Below are 22,655 nucleotides of genomic sequence, written 5' to 3'. Positions count from 1 at the left end.
TCAGAGGCTCAGTCACTCCTTAGTAGCTCTTCCTTTTCACCTTGCTTAATCTGAATCTCAACGTACTTCTCCTTCCCCTGTCTCGTTCACTTCCAGGTACCCCTGGAGCTGGGCATGTAAAGCAGGAACGGAGATCTAAGGAAAGTGTGGTGCACCTCATCAGTTCATTGGGGTTTTTTTGGATGAGCCAACAAATTGGAATGGATATAAGAACAATATTTGTATATTTACCTGTGACAACTGAGGAGTGATATGTCCTTGAAATGCTAGGGTGGGGTGGGGGCGGGAGCGAGAGAGAGAAAAGTGTATCATATGTAGGGAGTGTGATGTTAAGCTGTAGGAATCCATTAAACCATGGATAGCGAAGATTGTTTAGAAATGTTTGACTTGTAGGGTCAGTACATCAACACCAGTATGGCATGATGGAAGACCTAGTTGTTTTAAAAAGAGATGTGATATTAATAAGTGAATGTACTGTGTTGCTAGGATAGTTCCCAACATTCTTCTTTATGAATTCTTCAGAAATCAAATACGAATGCAACTAACTTTAATGCCACATGCTTAATTATGCTTAATTATTAGTTCTCAGGTGTAGCAGCACTTGGGATTCAAGGTTGTTGGGCTCTACAAAGAGAACTGATAAAGCAGGAGGTGTTTATAGAAGTGAGCTGAAGTAGAGGACCTCAGTTAGTTTTTCAGGCATGCTGGGAAGAATACGAATTCTTGGACCAGGCCTCAGCTGATTTTTTCCATATCTCAGCAGTCCTTAGCTGATCCTTGATAGGAGCTTTTGGTTAGGCACAACTGATTACTCGTGTTTTATGGGTGATTCAACTTTCGCTGATATGGCAGTAATAAAATAGAGCAGTTGTATTAAGTAGGTCCAGCAAACACCTTGCTTGCAACAGCAGCCATTTGTTTTCCTGACAGATTGAATCCATCCTGGAGAGGATCAAAAGGAAGTCACTTAATTTTGAAGTCTTGGCTGTGACCTTACATACCTTTCTGGGTGGATATTTATAAATCATGAAATGGTCATTGGATGTTTTCTCTCAAAGGTTAAAGTGATGGTTAAATGCTAATTAGGCTTTAAACACTAGATAAACTATGTTTTAATGGTTGTGTCTCCAACTAAGCATCAAGACCAAAATCTTACTTTAAGCAGGCTGGAGACAGTAAAAGAGAACCACTTTTGTGTACAATATACGTACGATATTATGATTGAAATGACTATAAAATATTTATGTAAGTGATTCTACCATTCTCAGAAAAAGAAAAACAATAACTGGTCTTTTTATTATCCTTAATAAGTTCAAAATCCTTAAAATCACTCAGTAGGTTACTACTTCGATTTTCACAGATAAAGGCAAAAAATCAAAATTGCGCTATTTAGGGTTATGTAAATCAAGTATTTTTAAGACATTAATTTTGGATGGCTTGTCTTTTGAGCTGTCAATTTTGAGGGCTGATGTTCAACATCAAAAACAGCCCTTAATTTATATTTGGAAAAAAGAAGACCCGTTTACATCAGATACTTAATTTGTGTAACCCAATTTTAGTCCTTTTTTGACTTTCTTAACCCAAGTGATTGTTTACCTCAGAAGTTATAGGTAGAGGAGCCTGATAATTTATACGCTTTCCTCAGCCTGAAACTGGGCTATGGTAGAGAGTCCTATGGCTTGTGTGATGTGAAGTAAATAAATAATGGGTAAAATATAAGGGCTTCAGGATTTTTTTATCTGATTAATTTTAACCTGTGAACCATTATTTTTAGTTGCTTTTTTTTTAGTTAAAAAAAATTCTTGTTGACTTTATCCTTTGTCTCTACTACTCTCTTCCAGTCTCACCTGTCCCCAGATTTTACCTTTGTGATGGCTAGCGCTCCTAGTTACCCTGCACTACAAATAAATGCTGTTAGCAATAATGATAGCTACTGCACCATGACATGTTTATAGAGATTTTCTAGAAATCTCTGTGTAGGAGGGGGTTATCATTTGACGGGGAGGGCTGTTGTTTTTCTTTAAGTAATGCTCACTTTACAAATTAACTTCAGTATCCTTGTTCCAATTTAAGACTGGCTCATTTGTCAAGTTTGATTTAACACAGGCAGGAGTATTCAACAGATAGTCCAAAAATGTTCCTTTTTTTAAGCCAGCCTTTATGTACAGTGAATGTGTGGTATTTTACTAAGTAGAGCAGTTTTGTTAAAATGTAATTAAACATTTATTTCACTATTGATTGAATAATGTCCTTTAATGTTATTGTGGTGCTTAGGTTACTTCAGATCCTTTAAATGTGAGAACTTAACTCTTAGTTCCAGGTTCAATTTTGCTTCCATCTTTTTGTACTGTGAGACTCTCCAGTAGAGCAGAATCTCCTACAAAAATGTAATTTATATAGTGTCTTTTCCACTTTAAAAATCTTGGTGCCACCACATCTGTAGGTACAGAGGTATTAAAATATTATGAAGTTTAATATTAAAATGAATGAATTAACTACAATAGGCCTACCATAATGAAACTGGAATGTAAAAATATGCCTCCTACTTCCCTCATGAAGCAGTTTGAAAGTGTCTGATGACTCAACATGATCAATGCGTTGGTGAGTGAGAATTAAAAGGAGGTTTTAGGCTTGGTAAAGCTGGTGCCCTAAGTGCCTAAGTGAAGCATAGTAACGACATCTCTTCTTGTGGTTGATTTTTAGGCAGCAATTGTGGTGGTATTCAACTTTGCTATGGTTCTGCTGATTTTTCCTGCTATCCTGAGCATGGACCTTTATCGTCGGGAAGACAGGAGGTTGGATATATTCTGCTGTTTTACAAGGTAAGAATATGCGATAGAATTGCAGTATATGAGCTACATCACTTCTGTGGTCACCAGCAGTGCTACCACCCCTTCTCAGGCATGAGAGGTCTTCATTGCAGCAAGACAGCAGCAGGGTCAGTATGTTATTGTCATAGTCTTACTGCTAGAGACTAAATTACATTTGCTACCTTGTTTTTTGCCTGAATGAAGCGAAAAGTGAAAATATTTCTCTCTCTTTCTCTCTCACCCGCCCACACCCTTTCCCTTCATTCATATGCATATTTATTTTAACCATTGGAAGACAACTTTCTGGAAGCACATATGACATCCATGCTTCAGTAAGGACTATAAGTATTTTTAGAGTTTTGTGGTGTACTGCAAGATGTTCATTGCGGGTATTGGGTAACATTGGAAGACTTGATTCCAGTCTCTTGAGGAAGAATAAATAACTTGGGATACGCAGAAGCCTTAAGTATACTTAAACACTGTGTGTTGATTTTTATGCTTTTTAAGCGTTGAAACTTAAATACATAAAAATAATATACAGACTACAGAAATGACTTCCCTTTAACCTAGTTTTTCAGAGAACTGTGGGGAATTCTGGATGCTTAATACCACTCTAGGACAGCGCTTGGTAAAGCTTCTGTTACAGCCCCAATATTAGCGGAGATGCACGCTGTAACATGCATGCTCTTACCTAATACAGCTCTGTTGTAGGCCAGCTCTGAGGGCAGATTTATCCTAGGAGGAGGCTACTGTCGTCAGTGGAGCTACTACTTAAGAGATCAAGTATGTTTTCTGAAGCTACATTTCTACGCATGCGCTCTCACATACGTGTCATAACCAGGATGTAGAGAAAGCTCCTTGAGTCCTCTTAGCCTTTCATATCCACTTAGAAGCAGATATAGTTTGAGCTTTTTAACTTCAAAGTCAAAGAGAGAAAATGCTTTCCTAAATTTGTTTTTGAAGGGGTGGTTAGAGCAGGGGGTTGATCACAAACCAGGACTCCTGCTTTCTATCTCTTATTCAGCCACAGTTTCACTGGCTGGTCTTAATGTGCATGAATTTTTGGAGCCCTGATTCTCAGAAGTGTAAGGCAGTCAGACCTTCCATTTATTCCCCCATCTTAAGTTGCACCAAATGTGATTCAGAATTTGGGCCCATGTACGTATGAATGAATTCAGTTAATGAGAGTTTTCTTTGTTTAGGTAGGCAACATTCTGAATTCCTCTTTTCTGTAGCATTTGCTGACTTGGTGAAAAAATCTCTGATACTGTTTTCTCTTGTCCCTTTGTTGCTTCTTATATACAGAAGGGGGCTTGCTTCTGATAACTCTTTAAAATAAATTGGATCTCTGTTACGCTTTGGAGTAGACTACAAGAAGGGAATGCTTGGAAGAAATACTTCTGTAATTTTGTCTCTATGTTGCTTGTCCTTCCTGGGAATTAATCCTTGCATATGTTTATTTCATTTTTAAAACATGCAGTCAGTGTATGGCAAGTGATTTCAACCTGCCTCCCAAAAGCCTGAGATGTTATCCAGAAGGCCCAAATATTATTTAACAGTTACTTTAATAGTTCTAAACAGAAGAACTCAGGATGTCATGTGTTTACATTTTGATCTTCTAAATAGTTTAATCCTCAGTAGGGTCATGTGGATGCAGACTTGTACACCTATAGTGCATTCAGACTGTATGTGATTATCTGGCTGTTGACCTGATTAGTGTGTGTAATTAATGGAGCAATGTGAGGTGGATGCCAGTGTCTTCAGACAAATGCCGGTTCCTTCTATCTTGGGCACAAGAAATGTGTATATTCTCAGGGACCTTCACTTTGAGCCATGTCTAAGAAATATTTCCTGAAAGTGCAGAGTGAAATCCACATCAAAACATTATGCTTAATTAGCATAAACCAATAATAGTAGAAGCAGGCTCAGACTGAAGAAGATTATTCTATCTAGCCTAATTAAAATAAGGACCTATCTAAATATGAACGGATGTTTTTCTCTCCTCTTGCAGTCCATGTGCCACTAGAGTGATTCAGATTGAGCCTCAAGCATATGCAGAAAACAGCGATAATACTTGCTACAGTCCTCCACCCCCATACAGCAGTCACAGTTTTGCACATGAAACTCAGATTACAATGCAGTCTACAGTGCAGTTGCGCACCGAATATGATCCTCATACGCAGGTGTACTACACCACAGCAGAGCCTCGCTCAGAAATATCTGTGCAGCCAGTGACAGTAACACAAGATAATCTCAGCTGCCAGAGCCCAGAAAGCACAAGCTCGACGAGGGATTTGCTTTCCCAATTCTCAGACTCCAGTATGCACTGCCTTGAGCCACCCTGTACTAAATGGACACTCTCATCTTTTGCAGAAAAGCATTATGCTCCGTTCCTGCTAAAACCAAAAGCTAAGGTAACCAGAAAACTATTACCTGTTTTTCAGAAATAGACTTCTTCCTTGCCCGATAGGAAAGTTATCCTGATGATAGTATTAAGTATAAGGAATAAATAGAACACTTTTGGAATAGCAGTTCTTCATAATTTTACAGTTAATTTCATGATTTAAAACTTTTATCTTGTTGTAGAGATACACTTTTCAAATGTAAGTTAGGAGTGGGGGGAGTTCAATAACTTTCAGTAGCATAAGCTCATGAACTGAAACTAAAGCTACTTTTAAACTTTATTACCATATAAGTTTCCTAACTATGATTTAGCACCCCTTTACCATAACACAAATTAGTTTGGGTTTGTAGAGTGTGTATGCATGTGTGTGTGCACGTGCGTGCCTATATATACGTGAGTGTGTGTGTGTGTGTGTGTGTGTGTGTGTGTGTATGTATAAATAAAAAAGCTTAAAATTACAGTGTTGTGTGCTAATTTTGAATCTGATCCTGTAGTGTGCCATTATGAGTTGTTAGTTTCTTTAGAAACATAAAACAAAATGCATTTCCATTTTCTGTTGCAGATTGTGGTTATTTTTCTTTTTCTGGGTTTACTTGGGCTCAGCCTTTATGGAACTACCCGGGTGAGAGATGGACTGGATCTCACAGACATTGTACCACGGGAAACCCGGGAATATGATTTTATTGCTGCACAGTTCAAGTACTTTTCTTTCTACAACATGTATATAGTGACACAGAAAGCAGACTATCCCAATATCCAGCACTTACTTTATGAACTTCACAAAAGTTTCAGCAATGTGACATACGTTTTGTTGGAAGAGGATAAGCATCTTCCCAAAATGTGGTTGCACTACTTTCGAGACTGGCTGCAAGGTAAGAGAGAATTGCATGACCTTTTCTTACTTTAATTCTACAGTAGCAAGCAGCTGTTTTCTGTAGTAATGCCCTCCTCTTACGATAGAGTCACACAATCAAAGCCTGCTAGCAGCAGGGAGAATGCCTAGGTGCTGATCCAAACTCTAACATCAACTCGCTGTTTCTCCAACAGTTTGCTTGAATTCTTTGTGGTTAAGTTTACTCACCAATAAAACGGTTTTGAAGCTTTAAAAAGATTATGTGCATGAGATGCCATCTCATGTTATTAATTTATACGTAGCTAATGAGGAGTTCTGCTTTATAATTAATGGCCAAATATGGCCCAGCGTCTTGGGAAAATAAAGGTTTGCTGGGTGTTTTGAGAGCAGTAAATGAGAAGCCCGAGTCCAGCAATGTATTTTGGCACAGGCTTAACTTTCAGCACATGAGCGATCCTGTTGGCTTCAGCTGGGACTGTTGGCATGACAAAAATTCAGTGTCGCTTAGGCTTTTTATTGGATTGGGAGCTTACTACACATTCTAGATTTCCAGTCAAGTATCCTTACGCTTTCTGTGGTACTGTTTTATCTGTGCTGAACTGTAACTGAGGGGAGGGGATGTTATAGGTAGTCTGATGATAAAGTGGGTTTATTAAAGTCATGCTGTTATAATTATTCACACTGAGGCAAATAATTGTTTTGTATATCAAATAAATAACAATGTTTCATCTCAGGAAGTTTAGCAGTCTCTGTTGTGAAACACATTCTGCCCAGAAATACTTCTGTTTTACCTCTGTCTTTCTGTTGGAAGAATCTCCAGGAAGCTTTTGCCAACAGAAAAATAATTTGTGCTGACCTACTGAGACCGTAAATTTTAACTTTTAACTGTTTACAGGCGGCTGATGCAGCCAATGATTCTTAGAAAACATCTACATAATTGTTAGTATTTTGGGTATTTTCTTCTTCTGAAAATATGTTGGGCAGTAATAGGAAAGCTGAGGCCACCGAGTGACATGCATAATAAATAAAATGATCAAGTTTCCTGTGTATTTAATGTACTGATAAATCAACCAGAGCAGGATTTCAGTCAGTAGTTTTTTTATGATTTTCAAATATATTGGATCCATTCATTACATTCATCTTACTGGAAGTTTTCCTTAAAATATATTGCTCACATAAGCATATTTAGCTGTAAGAGAAGGCAATGCAGGGAGAAAATGCAGCATACCTTAGATGTTTTACTTGACTGGAACCTTACTATACTCAGATTTCTGAGCAAGCATCTTCATGCATCCTACAGGGCTTCTCCAGATCTTCTTGTAACATTAGTGTCTTATTGATTCTCCATTTTTTGGGAAATTTTTACCAAAACAATGGGGAGAAATGCAGTAGACTGTGGGGTGTTTGTCCATCCCATCCCCAACCCCACACCAATACAGAACTGTAAAGTAGATAGAAATCTGCCAGTCACTAACTCGAGGAGAGCTTGTTTATCGTGGGAGCGAGTTCAGTGTTTTCACATATGAGTGCTCACCCTCAGCAGTGCAGTTTCCAGTGATAAAGGCAGAAAGAGGCAGTGTTGGATCTATTTTGCTACTGGTTTCTCCCATTAAAATGCTGGAGATTAGCCCCTTTGGCGTTTTTTGAGGCCATAGAGCCTCCCAGGGGTGTTTGCATTCCCCTTTCTCCTCTTGCAAGGCCTACCACACACCTCCCTCAGCTCTTCCGCTTCAGACACCTCCTATTCTGCCTGTAATCCCCTCCTTGTGCCGAGGACTGTCCGTGCGGCCCTCCACCCAGTGTCAGGGGCCTTCACATCTCCTCATTCCCTATGCAGTATGGACATGCTCATGCAGGAGCTATCCTAGAACTGCACTTGTCCCATGTTTTGGAGGTGTTTCTTTTCTCTTCTTAACACCCATGATTATATTTCCCCTTCCATGCCTCTGTTAGCCTGCCTGTTCTTCTTCTTTATCTTCTGCTGTCCTTCCACAAAAGGAGCTGTGTATATTGCTAGTGCTCTTGGGTGCACTGAGGGAATGTGTGGAGCTAACATGTTATACTGAGACCTTAAGGGACACCCTTAGGAAATGGTGACTAGCGGTGATTCAAGTGAATGTCCAGTCCTATAACAGAACCAGTAATTTTTGCCCATCAATTAACCTCAAGTTCAGAATTAATAATTACAATTAGTACGAAGCATTTAGGTCTGTGTCCGTGACACCCTTCCCCTTGCCCCCTCCCACCCCCCGCTTACCAGAGTGGCACAATTAATACAAAACAGCTGCTTTGTAAAGACACAGGACCATCTTTACAGAGTTTTATACTGAATTTACAACACGGAAGGAAAAGGATATTTTATCAATAGAAAGAAGGTATGTTTTAAAATGTTACAAGGACTTAATGTAATAAGGGGAACTAAACTATTTCAGTAAAAGCTGTCACATTTGTCGTAGTTGTGGGATTATGTGAAGGTGCAGGCAGTAATAAACAGAGTAATACCTCTGGCCATTACTAACTGGGATTGATCCTGAGGGAATAGATCGGAGGGAAGGTGAAAATAGAATTTACAAACAAGGGACAGTTTCAGAGTGAATCCAGGGAAAATCCTGGATGAGCATAGGAACGGTTATGTTAGTGCATTTTCGCATGCTGGAGAGAGCAGGATAGTCCAAGTAAGGGTAACTGTTTTAACTTCATGGCTAATTCCCACCGACTTCACTGGGAATTCAGTGCTAGAGATTAAAGGCTCAAGATGGCCTTCTGACACCTCCGCATTTGTCTGGCAGAATACAGGACGGATTGGAAGGAAGCAATAGCATGTGAACAAAAAGCATTTTTTATCAAGACAGCATGCTTGGTCTTAGCCACACATTTCCGCTGGTTTACTTGCAGTGGAGTGCCTTCAGACTAACACACCTCTGTTTTCAAAGTTTACCTTGTATTTTGCTTCTCAGTAACAAATTATGTTAATATATTTTCTGCTATCTGAAAATGCAATAGAAGAGAGTTAATACTTGTCATTGATTTAAACTGGAAATGTTAACATTTTTTTTGTAGGCAACTAAATGTAAATGAGGTAGCTTGAATTCCCTGATGGCTTGTAATTAGGCTTGTTTTTGCAAAGAGTACTCTTATCTCAAGTGCATGGTGCCAGCTGTTCATATGAGTGAGAAGGAATTTCTTCATCACCCCCATTCCAGCATCCTACATAACCTTGGAGGATTTCACTTTCTTCTGAAGTATCAAGCAAGAGTCACTACTGGGTGTTTTTAAAAATTGCCTTAATTTGTGTAACTTTTATGCAGGAAGGGGTGGACAAGTTACTTTTATCTTTCTGCCCAGAAACATTTCATTTATCTCAGTTATCTTTAAAATAGATAAAATGCATTAAAATCCTTGGTGTGAACAATTTATAATAAAAACACTGTTCACTTTGAAATCAGCGGCTCTGCAATTAATTTCAAAGTGTTATGGGAAATTCTTATTACTGAAATGTTGAAATCCTCTAGAATTTAAGCATAGCTGATGGTGGTTTCTTGGTATTCCTTCCAGTCTTTCAGTTTTAGCTGAAAGAATATACAAGCTCGCTAACCATTTTACAATTCAGGTCATTTTATTAAGCGAGCTGAGAAATAAAGATAAAAAAGGGAGCTGGATTTGAGGAATGATCAAAGTTGTAAGGACTAGAGCACATGTTAGGGTGGGGGCAGTGAAAGAGCTCAGTCACTACCCACCACAGTAATGTGAAATGTATATATCATTTTTTAACGTAATTTGCAAACACAAATTGGTAATGTTGTCTGCAAATGTTCCCAAGACAGGAATTGGATATTAGACTGAAAGTTCTGTCCCTAAATATTGTCTAACATAGCAACTTGTGAGCTCCTCTTAGTAAAGAAAGCTGTTTTTATTGTGACTATTGTGACTTAAAAGTTAAGCTGTTCTTTGGTGGTCTCTCCTTCTTTCCCACATTTTTCTTCAACAGACTCCTCTTGACTCCCAACGTGACCTTTTACGTGACTATTATGGATAGTACAAATGCTCTCACATAGCCACTTTCACAAAGGCTGAAACAGAACAAAACTGTCTTCAGGAGCGACAGATTTGTATTTTTGCACTTCTTCAGTTGTTTTCTCCACACCAGGGCCCCAACAAACAGCGCTTTCTTAAAAGGAGCTTTAAAATTCCTTCAAGGTTGTCAGAAAATCTAGTGTTAAATTGTCCGCTTTTTGGGCAGGTATGTGGCAGGTTCGGCAGGCTTATTTCACTGCTTTGTTCCTAACCTGCTGGCTTTCCGAGCAGGTGCAATTTTGTTAGGATGACATGGGAGGCAGTTTTCTAATGGTAGGGGGAAGAGTTTATAAACGGGAATGAGCGCTGAGGCCCTGAAGCAGTGTCAGTCAGGCCGTGTTTTCTCTTCCAACACTGCTATCTCCTTACAGCTGTAGCTAACCTATCAGAGCTGTAATGATGGTTTTCATTACAGCTCCTTGGTGCAGCTGTGAGGTGGGTCGGTGATTTCCACCACCACCAGCACCCCCCGGCCTTTTCCTTCCTTTCCCTGGACATGCGGTTTGTCATCTGTTCGCACAGAGCCTCCTTGTGCTGGACTGCGGCTTCCTGTGCTAAATCTGATCCAAATTTGCACTGTGAGGTATTCCCTCCCCCTTAAAGGGTGGCAAAGAGGAAAATAACAGTTGAGAGTGAATAGGTGTTGGCTGTGATCTTTACACGTGCTGGCAGCAGATCCCACGACTTGTATTAGCTGCACAAGTTGAACAGATGGAACAAATTGTCAAAATCGTGTTCACTCACGCTGTGTTTGAAAAGCAGCTGAGTTTGCTGTTTGAAGTTGGAAGTTGGAGTGTGGTTTTTTTTTTCCCTGCTTGTAGTGGAATTTCTGGTTATATCATAGATGCTGCCACCTCAATGCTCTGCGGTAGCCCAAGACAGTTAATGAGAGTGGTGTGTGTCCTCTTCTGTGGCCTAATGTGCTTGGCCAGGATTTGAGGGGTGAGGGGAGTGTGGGGAGGGTTTCTCTTTTGGGTAATGGACGAAGTCTCTCCCTGGTTTTAACTCTACAGTAGGCAATGATGTTAGATCAGGTCTGAACTCAACCCTTTCTGTTTTGCACCACCCGTGTCAGGGTGAGACTTCATCTTTGTTTGGGAAGGAGATACATGAAAGAGGTGATAAATGCAAAAATGACTGTAGATTTTGAGTATGATCATTCTGGAGTTGTAGTTCATGAGGAAAAATACTTTTTTCTTTTAGATGTCTTTGACTCTTCCTTGCATGAAGTGTACAAGCAGAGTGCTAGGTTGCTCTCTCACATCCAGCCTTGTCCTGAGGCAGTGATGTGGCTATGCCAACTCAGGAAAGGCTCTGAGAAGGGCAGCCGACCTGAGAGTCCTAATCTCATCTGCACAGTCTCCTTTGCCATGAGAGGAAGCAAGTTATTCCAGTGCATCTGTCTTTTGCTAGCTCTCCTTTTCTAGTCAGCTTAGCATGGAAAGAATCTTGACTCTCCTCCCTTGAACCTTCCTGCTTCTCCTGCCTTTCCCTGGGGGAAGTACTGGACATGCAGCTGGTAATTTTATCTTCCAGCATGCTGACTGTGAGATGGGGAGAGCAAATGGAGGATGCATAGTTTTCTCCCTGCTTCAGCTGTAGAAGGTCACATTTAATATTAAAAAGAATCGTTATTACTGTTTCTTCTGCTGAAAATTATTTTAAAGATCAGTTTCTTATGTGCATCTGTTATCTTCCCCATGCCTCTCTTAACTCTTCAGGACTTCAGGATGCATTTGACAGCGACTGGGAAACTGGGAAAATCACTTACAACAGTTATAAAAATGGATCTGACGATGCTGTTTTGGCTTACAAACTCTTGGTGCAAACTGGCAACCCAGCAAAGCCCATTGACATCAGCCAGGTACTGTATCAGAGTCCACACTGGTTTATACAGGAATTCATCAGGAGTGGGAGGAGCTGCAAAGAGCACGTCAGCGTCTTTTTTTGGTGAATGCCTGAGTTATACTTAACAGCACGGCCGCATGGGCTTCACTAGAGCTATATGTTTGCTGCAGTCTGGCCTGCATTGCGAAGTGTTCAAAATCAGCACTGGGAATGCTTGTCTGTGGTCATTACTGACTGGCCTGTGTTAAATGCTGCTCCTGTCCTATCCACACTCAATTTCCACTGAAGTTGCTGTGAAAGGTGCTCCTCTGCATCCACGTATAGATGGAGCCTGGTCCTATACCAGACATGCAGCTACCTGTTAGCCTTGTTGCCCTAAGTGGCATTACTCCTGATTTGAAATAGGTTTGCTTATGGGATTCACTTTAGCTCAGCCTTCTGCTGTGACTTTGAATCTAGCATTTGCAATTCTTTAGTTAGTTCCTGTCAATTTATTCCAAACACACCTTTTAAATAAAGGTGTTTATGAATGATAGTGAACAAAAGGCGGCTGAAGTACTTATGTGCTTTGTAATGTTATGTTGTCATTACTAGTCATGGATATACTGTAGCAGAACTGAGAATGGCGGTTTGTTGAGCTGCCTAAGTAAAATACATCTGAGCTTCTTTCATAGGGTTATCACATCATAAGACTATTTGCTGCTTTTTATTATCATATTGGAAGGTGAAACACACAGTTTTTGACTCCTTAAGCTAGAATTAGGTTTTAAACCTCTAAGAAAAATTCTGCAATAACCTAGCTTCTTCCATCCTTGAATCATCATTGACTCTTTGTGCTTTCAGAAAGTAGTCTCTCTAATGAGCTTCTTGGTAGATCTGCTTACTATCTTTCTTCTTTTTCTGGCATTAAAGGTGACAGATTTACAGAGTACATTGTTTGCAGTTACTATGGCATGTTAAACACATTGCTATATGGCATCATGTGGCATGCTGTCAAGTCTGAATGACGCTTCACCTATGAATTAAGCAAAGGAAGGGAGGCAAAGTGAAAACTCTTTGGTGAGGTTTTGTTTAGCAGTGTGTACCAGGTACACTGTGGAACAAATGTGATTGGGCTACAGCTGCTGATATAATTTCCTGTGTCTGGGAGGGAGAAAAGTATTGTACGCCCACAGGGGCTGAGCACTGTACTAGGCAATTCCAAAGACAGCTTGAAGACATACAGTTGTTGCATATCCTGTGGATTAATTGAATCCAGATCCTTGGAATCTAGGGTGTTTTTTTTTTTTAACTGCTGTCACTGTTGTTTTTCATTTCATTAAAAAGACCTGAAACTGGAACCAAGCCAGAATTTTCAGAATTTTAAATAAACAAAACAAAAAAAAAAGGGTAACACTTTTCATCCACAGAGTCCTCTGTCAGGGCTCTAGCTGTGCGGTATTTGGCTACAGAACCCTAGAAGTGCACCACTGCTGTTTACCCCACAGATGCGTTTGCCCATGGCGACCCAAGGAACATAGCGCACTCATCTGCTTTCTTGGCGCTGGGCATTTTCTAAATACATAGGTCATAGGAGGCAAGTGTTAGCAAAATTTATACAGATGTTGTTTTATTTTTATAGCTCTCCTCCATTTACTGGGTGGCATTTCCTTCAGTGTTAACAACAGAGGTTAACTGCACACAGACGTGTGTAGGAACTCCTGCCAGGTTTTTTTCCCCCTTTCTTTAAATATGTTTCTCCAACTTGGTTGTTTTTCACTCTTGGCTGCAGACAGTCTTTCAGAATTCAGATTTAATTGGTTCAGTCTATTCTGGAACCATCTGCTGATTTAGTTGTTATTATAAATATTATATAAATATTTATTTATAAATAAAGACTTTCCACTTATACTGTAGTTTAAATTTTTTTTCATTGTCAAACAGTAGTTTTCTGATAAGTCATTTCAAGCGGAAGTTCATACTGTTTTTTTTGTCCTGTATGTGTGTCACATCTCCAGGCTTTTTGTTGTAAGCTTTGCAGCAAGGGCCCTGAAAACAAAGCTCATTTTGAAAGGCTTCTAATCTTTCCATTTTGCAGTTGACTAAACAGCGTCTGGTGGACGCAGATGGAATCATTAACCCGAATGCTTTCTACATCTACCTGACAGCCTGGGTTAGCAATGACCCTGTGGCCTATGCTGCCTCACAAGCCAACATCCGGCCTCACCGCCCTGAATGGGTCCATGACAAAGCAGACTATATGCCAGAAACAAGGCTGAGAAGTAAGTAACATTTCATCTTAATGTCTTACAGTTTATGTAAGTGCCCCACTCCTTCCTTCAAGACCCAGTAACTCTGTAGTTGGTTGAGGCTGCACAGGGCTCCAAAGCGTAAACAGAACAATATATTGTGTTACTCCCTAGCCTCAGGAGACAGATGGTATTGTGGAATACGGTATAATGTGGCAGCACTGCAGACTTTTCTCATGTTGAAAAATGAGTTTTATAACAGTTCCTAGCAAAACTCTAAAAACTTGTACTAGACATTGCTCTTTTGTGTGACCTGTTGGTTCCGCATGTGAGAGATTGCATGAAATTCCTGCCTGTGTCGTTCTGGAATTTCATCACTGAGACTATATCATATTTATCCTCAATTTGTAATACACAAGGATTTTTTTATTGAGTTAGCTCATATGTATAAGCCACCACCTCTGATACGGTGCAGGAGGTATTTAGGTAGGGGAACAGTCTGTGTAAGTGGTTGTTCTCCCTCCGTCCCTCCCATCCTGTGCCGTTAATGGCTTTGTATCCTGAGCAGTAATGGCAATTGACAGTGCTGTTCTACGGCTTTGGATTTCCTGGGAGGATTGCTAGTTGGACACTGGTGAGGAAGGGGAGAGGGCATGTGGGAGAGGACTGCTGTTGGAAATGCGATTGGGTAACAAGCTAGTTTTGCTTCAGTGTATCCGAACCCTAGAGCTTTGTGGCAGTCAGCCAAGTCTTGTCTTAGAGAAAATTTATAGTTGAGATTATAATAGGGCAAATCATGTTTAGCAAGTCAACTGAATGACCCTGCAGGGTCTGGAACACACAACGACAGTAACAAAATGCTTTTTCTCTTTTCTATTTCTTTTTTTTTTTTCTTGTGGTACAGTAGACTTAGCGTTACACTCAAAAAGGAGCATGGGGAGTTTACGTTTGTCAGATTATTGAAGGATAAAAAGTAAACTATTAGTTTTATATTATTCCCCCCCCCCCCCCTTTTTGCCTGAATAACAGAACGTGCATTTGTGAACCTGGCTTTAAAAATATTTAGTGGAAATCTTAACCAACAGGCCCAATTCAACATCATTTTTCTCTGGTTTTGTATCAGTGGACCATGACTGATCTTAGGGAAATGACCTTTGATTTCAAAGCAACTACACCTGCATAAAACCAAAGATCATTTGGATAAAATGTTTAAGAAGATTTCTCTTTTAGATTGCAGATAGGGACTTTGGACCAGGTATTCAGTAAAAAGCACTTACAGCACAGATGAACATTATATACATATTTAAGTATCTCTAGTTGTTAAATTGTTTGAGGACTTGATATAGAATGTGTTCATCCCATTGCCCTGCATGATAAAATAGAGTCATGTCCTGTACTGAAAGTTTCTAGCATGTTAGTTGTTCCAAAGATGTAAAATTTAAATTCAATGCCTTTTAAGCGTTTTGCTGTGAAGAACAAAATGTTTTCCTAATCATGCTCTGCGTATCTCCTTCTTCCCAAACATGCATTTAAACAATGCTATCTTTTTCCTAGTTCCAGCAGCTGAGCCCATAGAATATGCTCAGTTTCCTTTCTACCTCAATGGATTGCGTGAAACTTCTGACTTTGTGGAAGCTATTGAGAAAGTGAGAGCTATCTGTAATAACTACAGCAGCCTGGGGATTGCCAGCTACCCAAACGGTTACCCATTTCTATTTTGGGAGCAGTATATTGGACTTCGTCACTGGCTCCTCTTATCCATTAGTGTGGTTTTGGCTTGCACGTTTCTGGTGTGTGCCCTCTTCCTCTTGAACCCCTGGACGGCTGGGATCATTGTAAGTTTATTATAAGGGTCTTTGTTGAAGTCAAATTCCTTTCAGCCTAGCTCTTGCTGTAGTCGGGAAGGTTTTGTTTATGTCTGGGCCTCTGGTGGAGTGTGTATATTGCATCATTCATTATATATTTATTCAACTTGAGGGGTAGGGTTCATGCTAAAGGTACAAACCCTAATAACCTTAATCCTTTGGCCACCTTTTTGTAGCTTTAAAGGTTTCTTATAAAGGCATATAAACTTTTGCCCTTGCTCAGATGCACATTAACATGAGAAATAAAGACACAGAGGAAAATTAGGAGCTTTATTAAATATTACAGCTCTATCTATTTAGTTTTGCCCTCCCCCTTTTATCAAAGAATGGTATTTTTCAAGTCAGCTTGTGACTAACTTAAACTTGCCCACTGATTTCAGATCGTGAGCTTTTTGGAAAGACCGAAGTGGTTGCACATTACACACTGTGAAAAAACTGTAACTGGGCTATTGAGGAGAAAGAGCCATAAAATTATAAATTGAAGAGAATACTCCTCCGTGCTTTCTGCTAGGCACCATGAGTCTCACAGTAAACATTCAAGTTAAATTGAATGATGATGTTCCTGTGTTTAAATTCCATAAACTATCGTATGGTTTATAAAATGCCAGAAGTAGGAAAGTGTGGAACAGTTACTAGTTTTTGTAATGTACATTTATACGACAGGTATGCTAAAAGGTAAATGTTTAGTCTAGAATATTTTTCATAGCACTTAATCAAGCAATTTATGTTGTTATTCTTGATTCATTAGCTTATAAAATAATTTATTGTAGTGCATACTTTTTTCCCTTGGAAAAGGGGTTTATTTTCAGAGTCCACCATCACTTTTACAAGTATGTCTATCTTTTTTCCTGCTTGGCTTTAGAAACTTTTAAGTTGATTCCACAGATTTATTTCTTTCCCTTTTCCTCGCTTTTTTTACAAGTTAGATAAAAGAAAAAATAAAACATTTCCCTTAGATTAAGCTGCTTGCTTTGTCCATGTCAATACCTCCAAGTATCTTTAAAGCTAAAAGACCCTCTGTAACCTGAAACTCATCACGGCATTCACTTTCTTTTGGGTTTTAAACCTGCTCTGGAGTTATCCACACTTAATTTGGAGTACTCCAAAAATAATTCCTATGCAGTATTTGAAAGTTAGTTTTTCTAGAAGGATTGTCAGAGAAACAGGTGAAAAAGAGGAAATTTATTCCCAGTGGATATCCAGGAGAAGGAGGAATAAATTATTTCTTAGATCACATTGATAAATTGTCACTGACAGAAAATTGATGCTTGATCTGTTAACTGGTTATTGGGAGAGTAATTTAAACTGCCTTTTTAGAGGGTCATTGCCATTGAACACAATGAAAAAAGGAAGTGGCCTGTTTTTGGGGATATGAGAGAGACTGCTTTGAAGGATATGTTTTATAGCCCCGTGTTGTTTTGAAATATCTTTCCTCTTCATTTATCTAGAATATGAGAAGTTACTAACAGCTGTTTGAAATCATCTAGGTGGTGGTGCTGGCTCTCATGACTGTGGAGCTGTTTGGCATGATGGGTCTAATTGGAATAAAGCTGAGTGCAGTGCCTGTGGTTATCCTGATTGCTTCTGTTGGCATTGGTGTGGAATTCACTGTTCATGTTGCTTTGGTATGTACAGCTAGGAAGCATTTTCAAAGTATTTTAAAATAAAATGATGACTAATGTTATGATCACAAATCCTTACTTAGACTCCTAAGTCAGTGACATGATTCTCAGAAAAGATCGGTCATAAACCTTGCACGAAGTTTTGTCTACCATTTGGACTGTCTTGGTAGAGCACAGTTGATCTGCTGAAATAGTTCCTAACCATTGGGTCAGTCTCCCAGGAGATAAGAAGAGGGAATACATTACAGTATTTTAGTATTTAATGATGTTATTTGAAGGCTGTGATTAAGATCATATGTGAATATGTGATATATTGTTGCATAAGCCATACAAATGCATAGACAAAGCAGAGTGCTTAGCACTGTTTATTGTAGTCTAGACTTTTCCCGCTTATTATCTGCAGCCTCGCTGCTGTTGCCTCTCAGTGCTTTGTAGCTCTTTGTGCCCACTTGTATGTAGATTCTGTCTTTTGGTGAAGAAGCCTTTGAAGGGAGATTTTTGAAATCACATCTCATTTAATCTCTGTGGACCTCTGAAATTTGAATGATTTGGTTTCTTCACATTAAAAATCTCCACCTTCTTTCCAGAGCCCATCGACTATTAGTAACGGGCTCAAATATGTGATCTTTAGGGAAGGAGTTCTTCAGTGTTACAAGGGGGGTGGGAGGAATGTTTTATGTAAGTGCTTTCAACGTTGTCAGACTTAGATGTCCAAATCTAGGGTGCACCAAATCAGCTTAGTCAGCCTGATGTACATAAGTGTGGAACAACGACACCTCTCTTGCAAGGCGGTGCTCAAGACATGCAAAACTCATCCCACTTTATTTAATGATAAAGAGTGGAGTAAAGGGCTATTTTTCTGTGTTCATATTTGACAGTGGTAATGTTGATCTTGCATATCCTAAGGATAAGCTTAGACAAAGGACAAAGGCCCATTTTCTATTTCTCAAAATGCCGATGAAGCAATTTTGACAGTAAGTTGGAGTTCTTAAATCTTTTCTTAGAATTTGGGGAATTTAAGAAATTAAATGCTTATATACTATGAACGAAAAGCTACCCATACTTTAAAACATTTTCCTTTTATCTGTTTTTAGCTGTGGTAGGTCTCAAAACTTGCTTGGCATTACATACATAGGAGGCTGTCCACACACTCAGCATAAGTCACTTTCCCGTAAGACTACTCTGAACCCATTTTTCAGAAGAACATTATTTTAATGATATTGTTTTCTTCATGGATTTTAATTTTAACTGTATTAAAAAGTAGGAAAGGATGAGTCGGATCAATATATCATTGTCATCTCAGGAAAGGGATGCTTGCAGCTTACTGTAATCTCTATTATGTTTGTACCATAGCAATCCAAAAAGAAGTGAAAGGAGGCAGCTGTAAAATGGTGGCAAGAGATGGAGAGAAATAGATGAGGATTTAATGGGCCATTTAGACTCAATAGGAAGACCTTGTAGATTGCTGAGAGGATCTGGTGGCAATGAAAAGGAGATGAACTAAGGAGGATCTTAGTACAGTGGAGACTGCCAAATATTGGGAACATGTTGCAGATGAGATACACAGTTGGGGCCCATCAAGTGGCAGGATATAAAGGGTAATTAAAAACAAAATCTTAGGGAAAGTAGGATAGGATTAAAAAAGAGCAGCTGGATGGCTCAAGTGGTGACCCTATTTCCCCTATTGCTGTGCGTAGTTAGATTTTTGGAGGTAAACCTGTTTGTTAAGGCTTGCGATCGCTTGGGTAGTGTCAGAGATCAGCTGCACAAGAATTTCTTAGAAGTTTTACCAATAAGTTTTTTTTTTTTTTTAAGTCTTTACCAAGATTTAAAAAAGAAAATTGGAATAAAGAAATACAAAGCACTTACATTCTATAGGTAGAAACCGATCTAATTTACAGATTTTTTTTTTTTAAGATATATAAAAAAGCCCTATGGCTTAAGTTAAAATGCCAACCAAGCTTGAAATCAAATTTTTTTCATGTTAACGTGAGTCTAAATCTTTCAAAAGTAGGCTTTAAAATGGAGAGAAAAAAAGGCCTAGTATACCTCAGATGATAGGAGCACCACTGAACGATGCGTTCTTATAACGTACTGAATATAAATAATCAAACCATTGTTGCAGAAACAAAATATGCTATGCTGACACTGTTCGTACAGAACTTAATTGAAATGTTTAAGACAAATTAACAATCCACTCGTGGCTCAGTTCTCCGCTCCCACTTGTAAGTTGTGACCTCATTTTTTTTTAATTCCTGCAAATAAATTTTTTGAATCAACAGTGGACTCATTGTATTATGTATCCTTTGAATACACACATATACATATGCAGTGTATATAACTTGTTAATAGTTTGTGGATCAGATTCCCACCACTCTCATTCATATGAGTTGTCTCATCAGCAGCTGCCTTTACCTTGAAGGAGATTCTTTAGTCATTTGTGAATATGAGAATGTAAAATGTGTCCTGGATACATCAGTTTTCCATGCACCACTGTTAATCCACTAGTAAAGATTAATAATACATGTTTCGGCTTCCTACAGAAAGGAGGTTTGGGAATCTCACTCTGCTTGTATGTGCACCCAGTTTTCATCTGCTTGTCTCACCAAATAACTGCTTAATACATTGGCTGATTTCAGCCAAAACTTGTCAAATAAGTGAAAATAAGCTGCCAGAGAAGAGTGACTTAAATCCCATGACCAAGACTAAGATAGCTGCATGAGTTCATTTTTGAATAGGTGCTAGAGAATTCACCTAAGAGAAAGCCATTATAAATCACAGGAGAAATATCAGCCAGGTTCTTGTCGTCTTAAGCTGTAAGTTGGACAACGAGAAGACAGATTCTTAAGAATGAGCACTTTGAGTGTGTTGGTGCAGCTTGTTCACTAAGGTGTAACAAGGAGAGACAGACATTTCACAAGTCATATTACTGCTCAGGCATTACCAAGTTAAGTGCTATTCCTAAGGCAATTTTATGTATAAGGCTGCTAGCTTTTAAGTAGTAAAAGTTGCAAAAACATGCATCTTGAATGAAATGGAAACAAACCAAAAAAAAAAAAAGCAGCACGCAGTCTGGTAGTGTTACTGGTCCTGTTGAATTCACTGGCAACTTTCCATCAGTTGGGTGCTCACAGAGTACAATACCTGATAGTCTGGATCCTCAAGCCTTTGAGCAGAAATGCACTGTATCATTGCAGACTTCTGTATAAAGTAACAGAAAGACTTGATGCACTAGTAAATGCTGTTGTGGATGTGGCTGTGAGTATGCGCAAGGGCTGCAAGTCAATCTGTCATCTAAGTGCATAGGAAAACCAGAATGCATACTGGCTGTTTTTACAGCAAACTTGGACAGTGATGGAAGCTGTATTCCCATGAGAGTGGCAAGAGTAGCCTTATAATTTTTACACCTGGAGTGCTTACATTTTGAGTATAAATGAAATTAATTCTTTGCAGGTAGAAAGAAGCAAGCTTGGAAACAGATGAAAAGCCTCCTAATGCAAGCAAGCATCATTTCCAAAATCATTACTATAGCTCTGACTCTAAGTAATGATTACTCTGTTTGTGCAACTTCAGCAGAAGCTATGTCGTATGACTGTGTCATCAGACCTTTTCTTGAAGTTTAGCTAGCTTTAAGGATACTTTAATAACTGTAAATTAGAGTAATTAATCGGTGAAAAACTGTTTATACTATGAGACAGTCTGTCTGAAAGGCTGTGCGTATCTGTCTAATGAAAAGGATGTCATTGTTTTACAGGCATTTTTAACAGCCATAGGAGACAAGAACCATAGGGCTGTCCTTGCACTGGAACATATGTTTGCACCAGTGTTGGATGGAGCTGTGTCCACTCTGCTTGGAGTGCTAATGCTTGCAGGATCGGAGTTTGATTTTATTGTCAGGTAAAGCATTTGTATGTCTTGACTTTCTTTTAAAAATAAAAATAAGTATGCTTTTAATAATTGGTCATTTCAGTTTATCTATCATTTTATTACTATGCATGGTGTCTCAAGCATGCTTACATCATGGTCCTGCTTTCCCTCTGTTTTATTAACTCCTTGTTACATGCTAGAGCTAGTAGTGTTTCCATTGCTGACATTAAAATCTGTTCCAGGAAAATCTGACTTGCAGCATGGAAGGAAACAAAAGTGGCCTTCTTCAGCAAAGTTTGCTAATTCTGGAATTAAGTCAGTTTGGAGCAGCTGGCATTGTCCAGTATTGGCTGGTTTGACCTTTAACCTTAAGGTCCTTCTTACTTATTTTGTGTGGAAAGACCACATGGAGCTACAAATATGCTGCAGCTGACACTCTCTGGGCCTTCTTCTGCTATCTACCTGAGGCTTTTTTAATGAGCAATTTATAAATGGGGGAGAAAAAAAGCCCTTTTGGGGAGCTAGAGAGCCATAAGTATGAACACAGAACTTCATATTAAAATTTTGTAAAGCAAAGCCTGAAGGCCCTTCTATTTAGAACTAAAGGCAGACTGTTTCTTGTGGATTTAATTAAGAATGTGAATTCGTCATGTGTGAGAGGAGAGCAAGTTTTGCTTTTGAGAGGAATATGAGAAGTGCAATGAAATGAATCTTATTGTTCCAAACAACCTGAGGAGCTCTGCAAAATGGCTAATCTCAGAAGCAACACAGGTTCTTTGTGGCAAACTGCAGTACAAAAAAAAAAAAGAAAGAAAAAAAAAATCCAAGCCCTGAAAGAGAATAAGCTGGTAAAACTGGACTGAAAAAAACCTCTCTCAGAGGTGACTTAACTACTTAGGCAGACATAAGCCGGAATAGATGATGAGACTATGAGACTTAGCTGATATCCACTTGACAACAACAACAAAATGTAGAGGTAGGAACTGAGAGAGTGGCTGCTAAATCTCATCAGATTTTTTGTTTATGTGTGTAAGAGGTTTGCAGAAAGCACAGAGTAGGAGGTTTGCAGGTAGGCCTAAATACA

General features: G+C 39.1%; 1 protein-coding gene across 7 annotated transcripts in view; it reads left to right on the top strand.

Annotated features, from left to right (window-relative positions):
* The window catches only part of PTCH1 (patched 1), a 77,973-nt gene that overhangs the window by 43,386 nt on the left and 11,932 nt on the right, over positions 1–22,655 (top strand). For all 7 annotated transcript variants that reach the window (XR_011137873.1, XM_068928103.1, XM_068928102.1 and 4 more), the window contains 8 exons: positions 2,704–2,822; positions 4,822–5,224; positions 5,777–6,086; positions 11,863–12,005; positions 14,067–14,250; positions 15,772–16,052; positions 17,570–17,707; positions 21,459–21,601. Coding sequence is in view for 6 of the 7 variants with exons in the window: in XM_068928103.1 (XP_068784204.1) it covers positions 2,704–2,822; positions 4,822–5,224; positions 5,777–6,086; positions 11,863–12,005; positions 14,067–14,250; positions 15,772–16,052; positions 17,570–17,707; positions 21,459–21,601 (1,721 nt within the window). In the remaining variant the exon portion in view is untranslated. The remainder of the gene's footprint in view (positions 1–2,703; positions 2,823–4,821; positions 5,225–5,776; positions 6,087–11,862; positions 12,006–14,066; positions 14,251–15,771; positions 16,053–17,569; positions 17,708–21,458; positions 21,602–22,655) is intronic.

This window comes from Struthio camelus, chromosome Z (assembly GCF_040807025.1).
Source record: "Struthio camelus isolate bStrCam1 chromosome Z, bStrCam1.hap1, whole genome shotgun sequence".
Lineage (NCBI taxonomy): Eukaryota > Metazoa > Chordata > Aves > Struthioniformes > Struthionidae > Struthio > Struthio camelus.
This window is presented reverse-complemented; position numbering and strand designations above follow the sequence as displayed.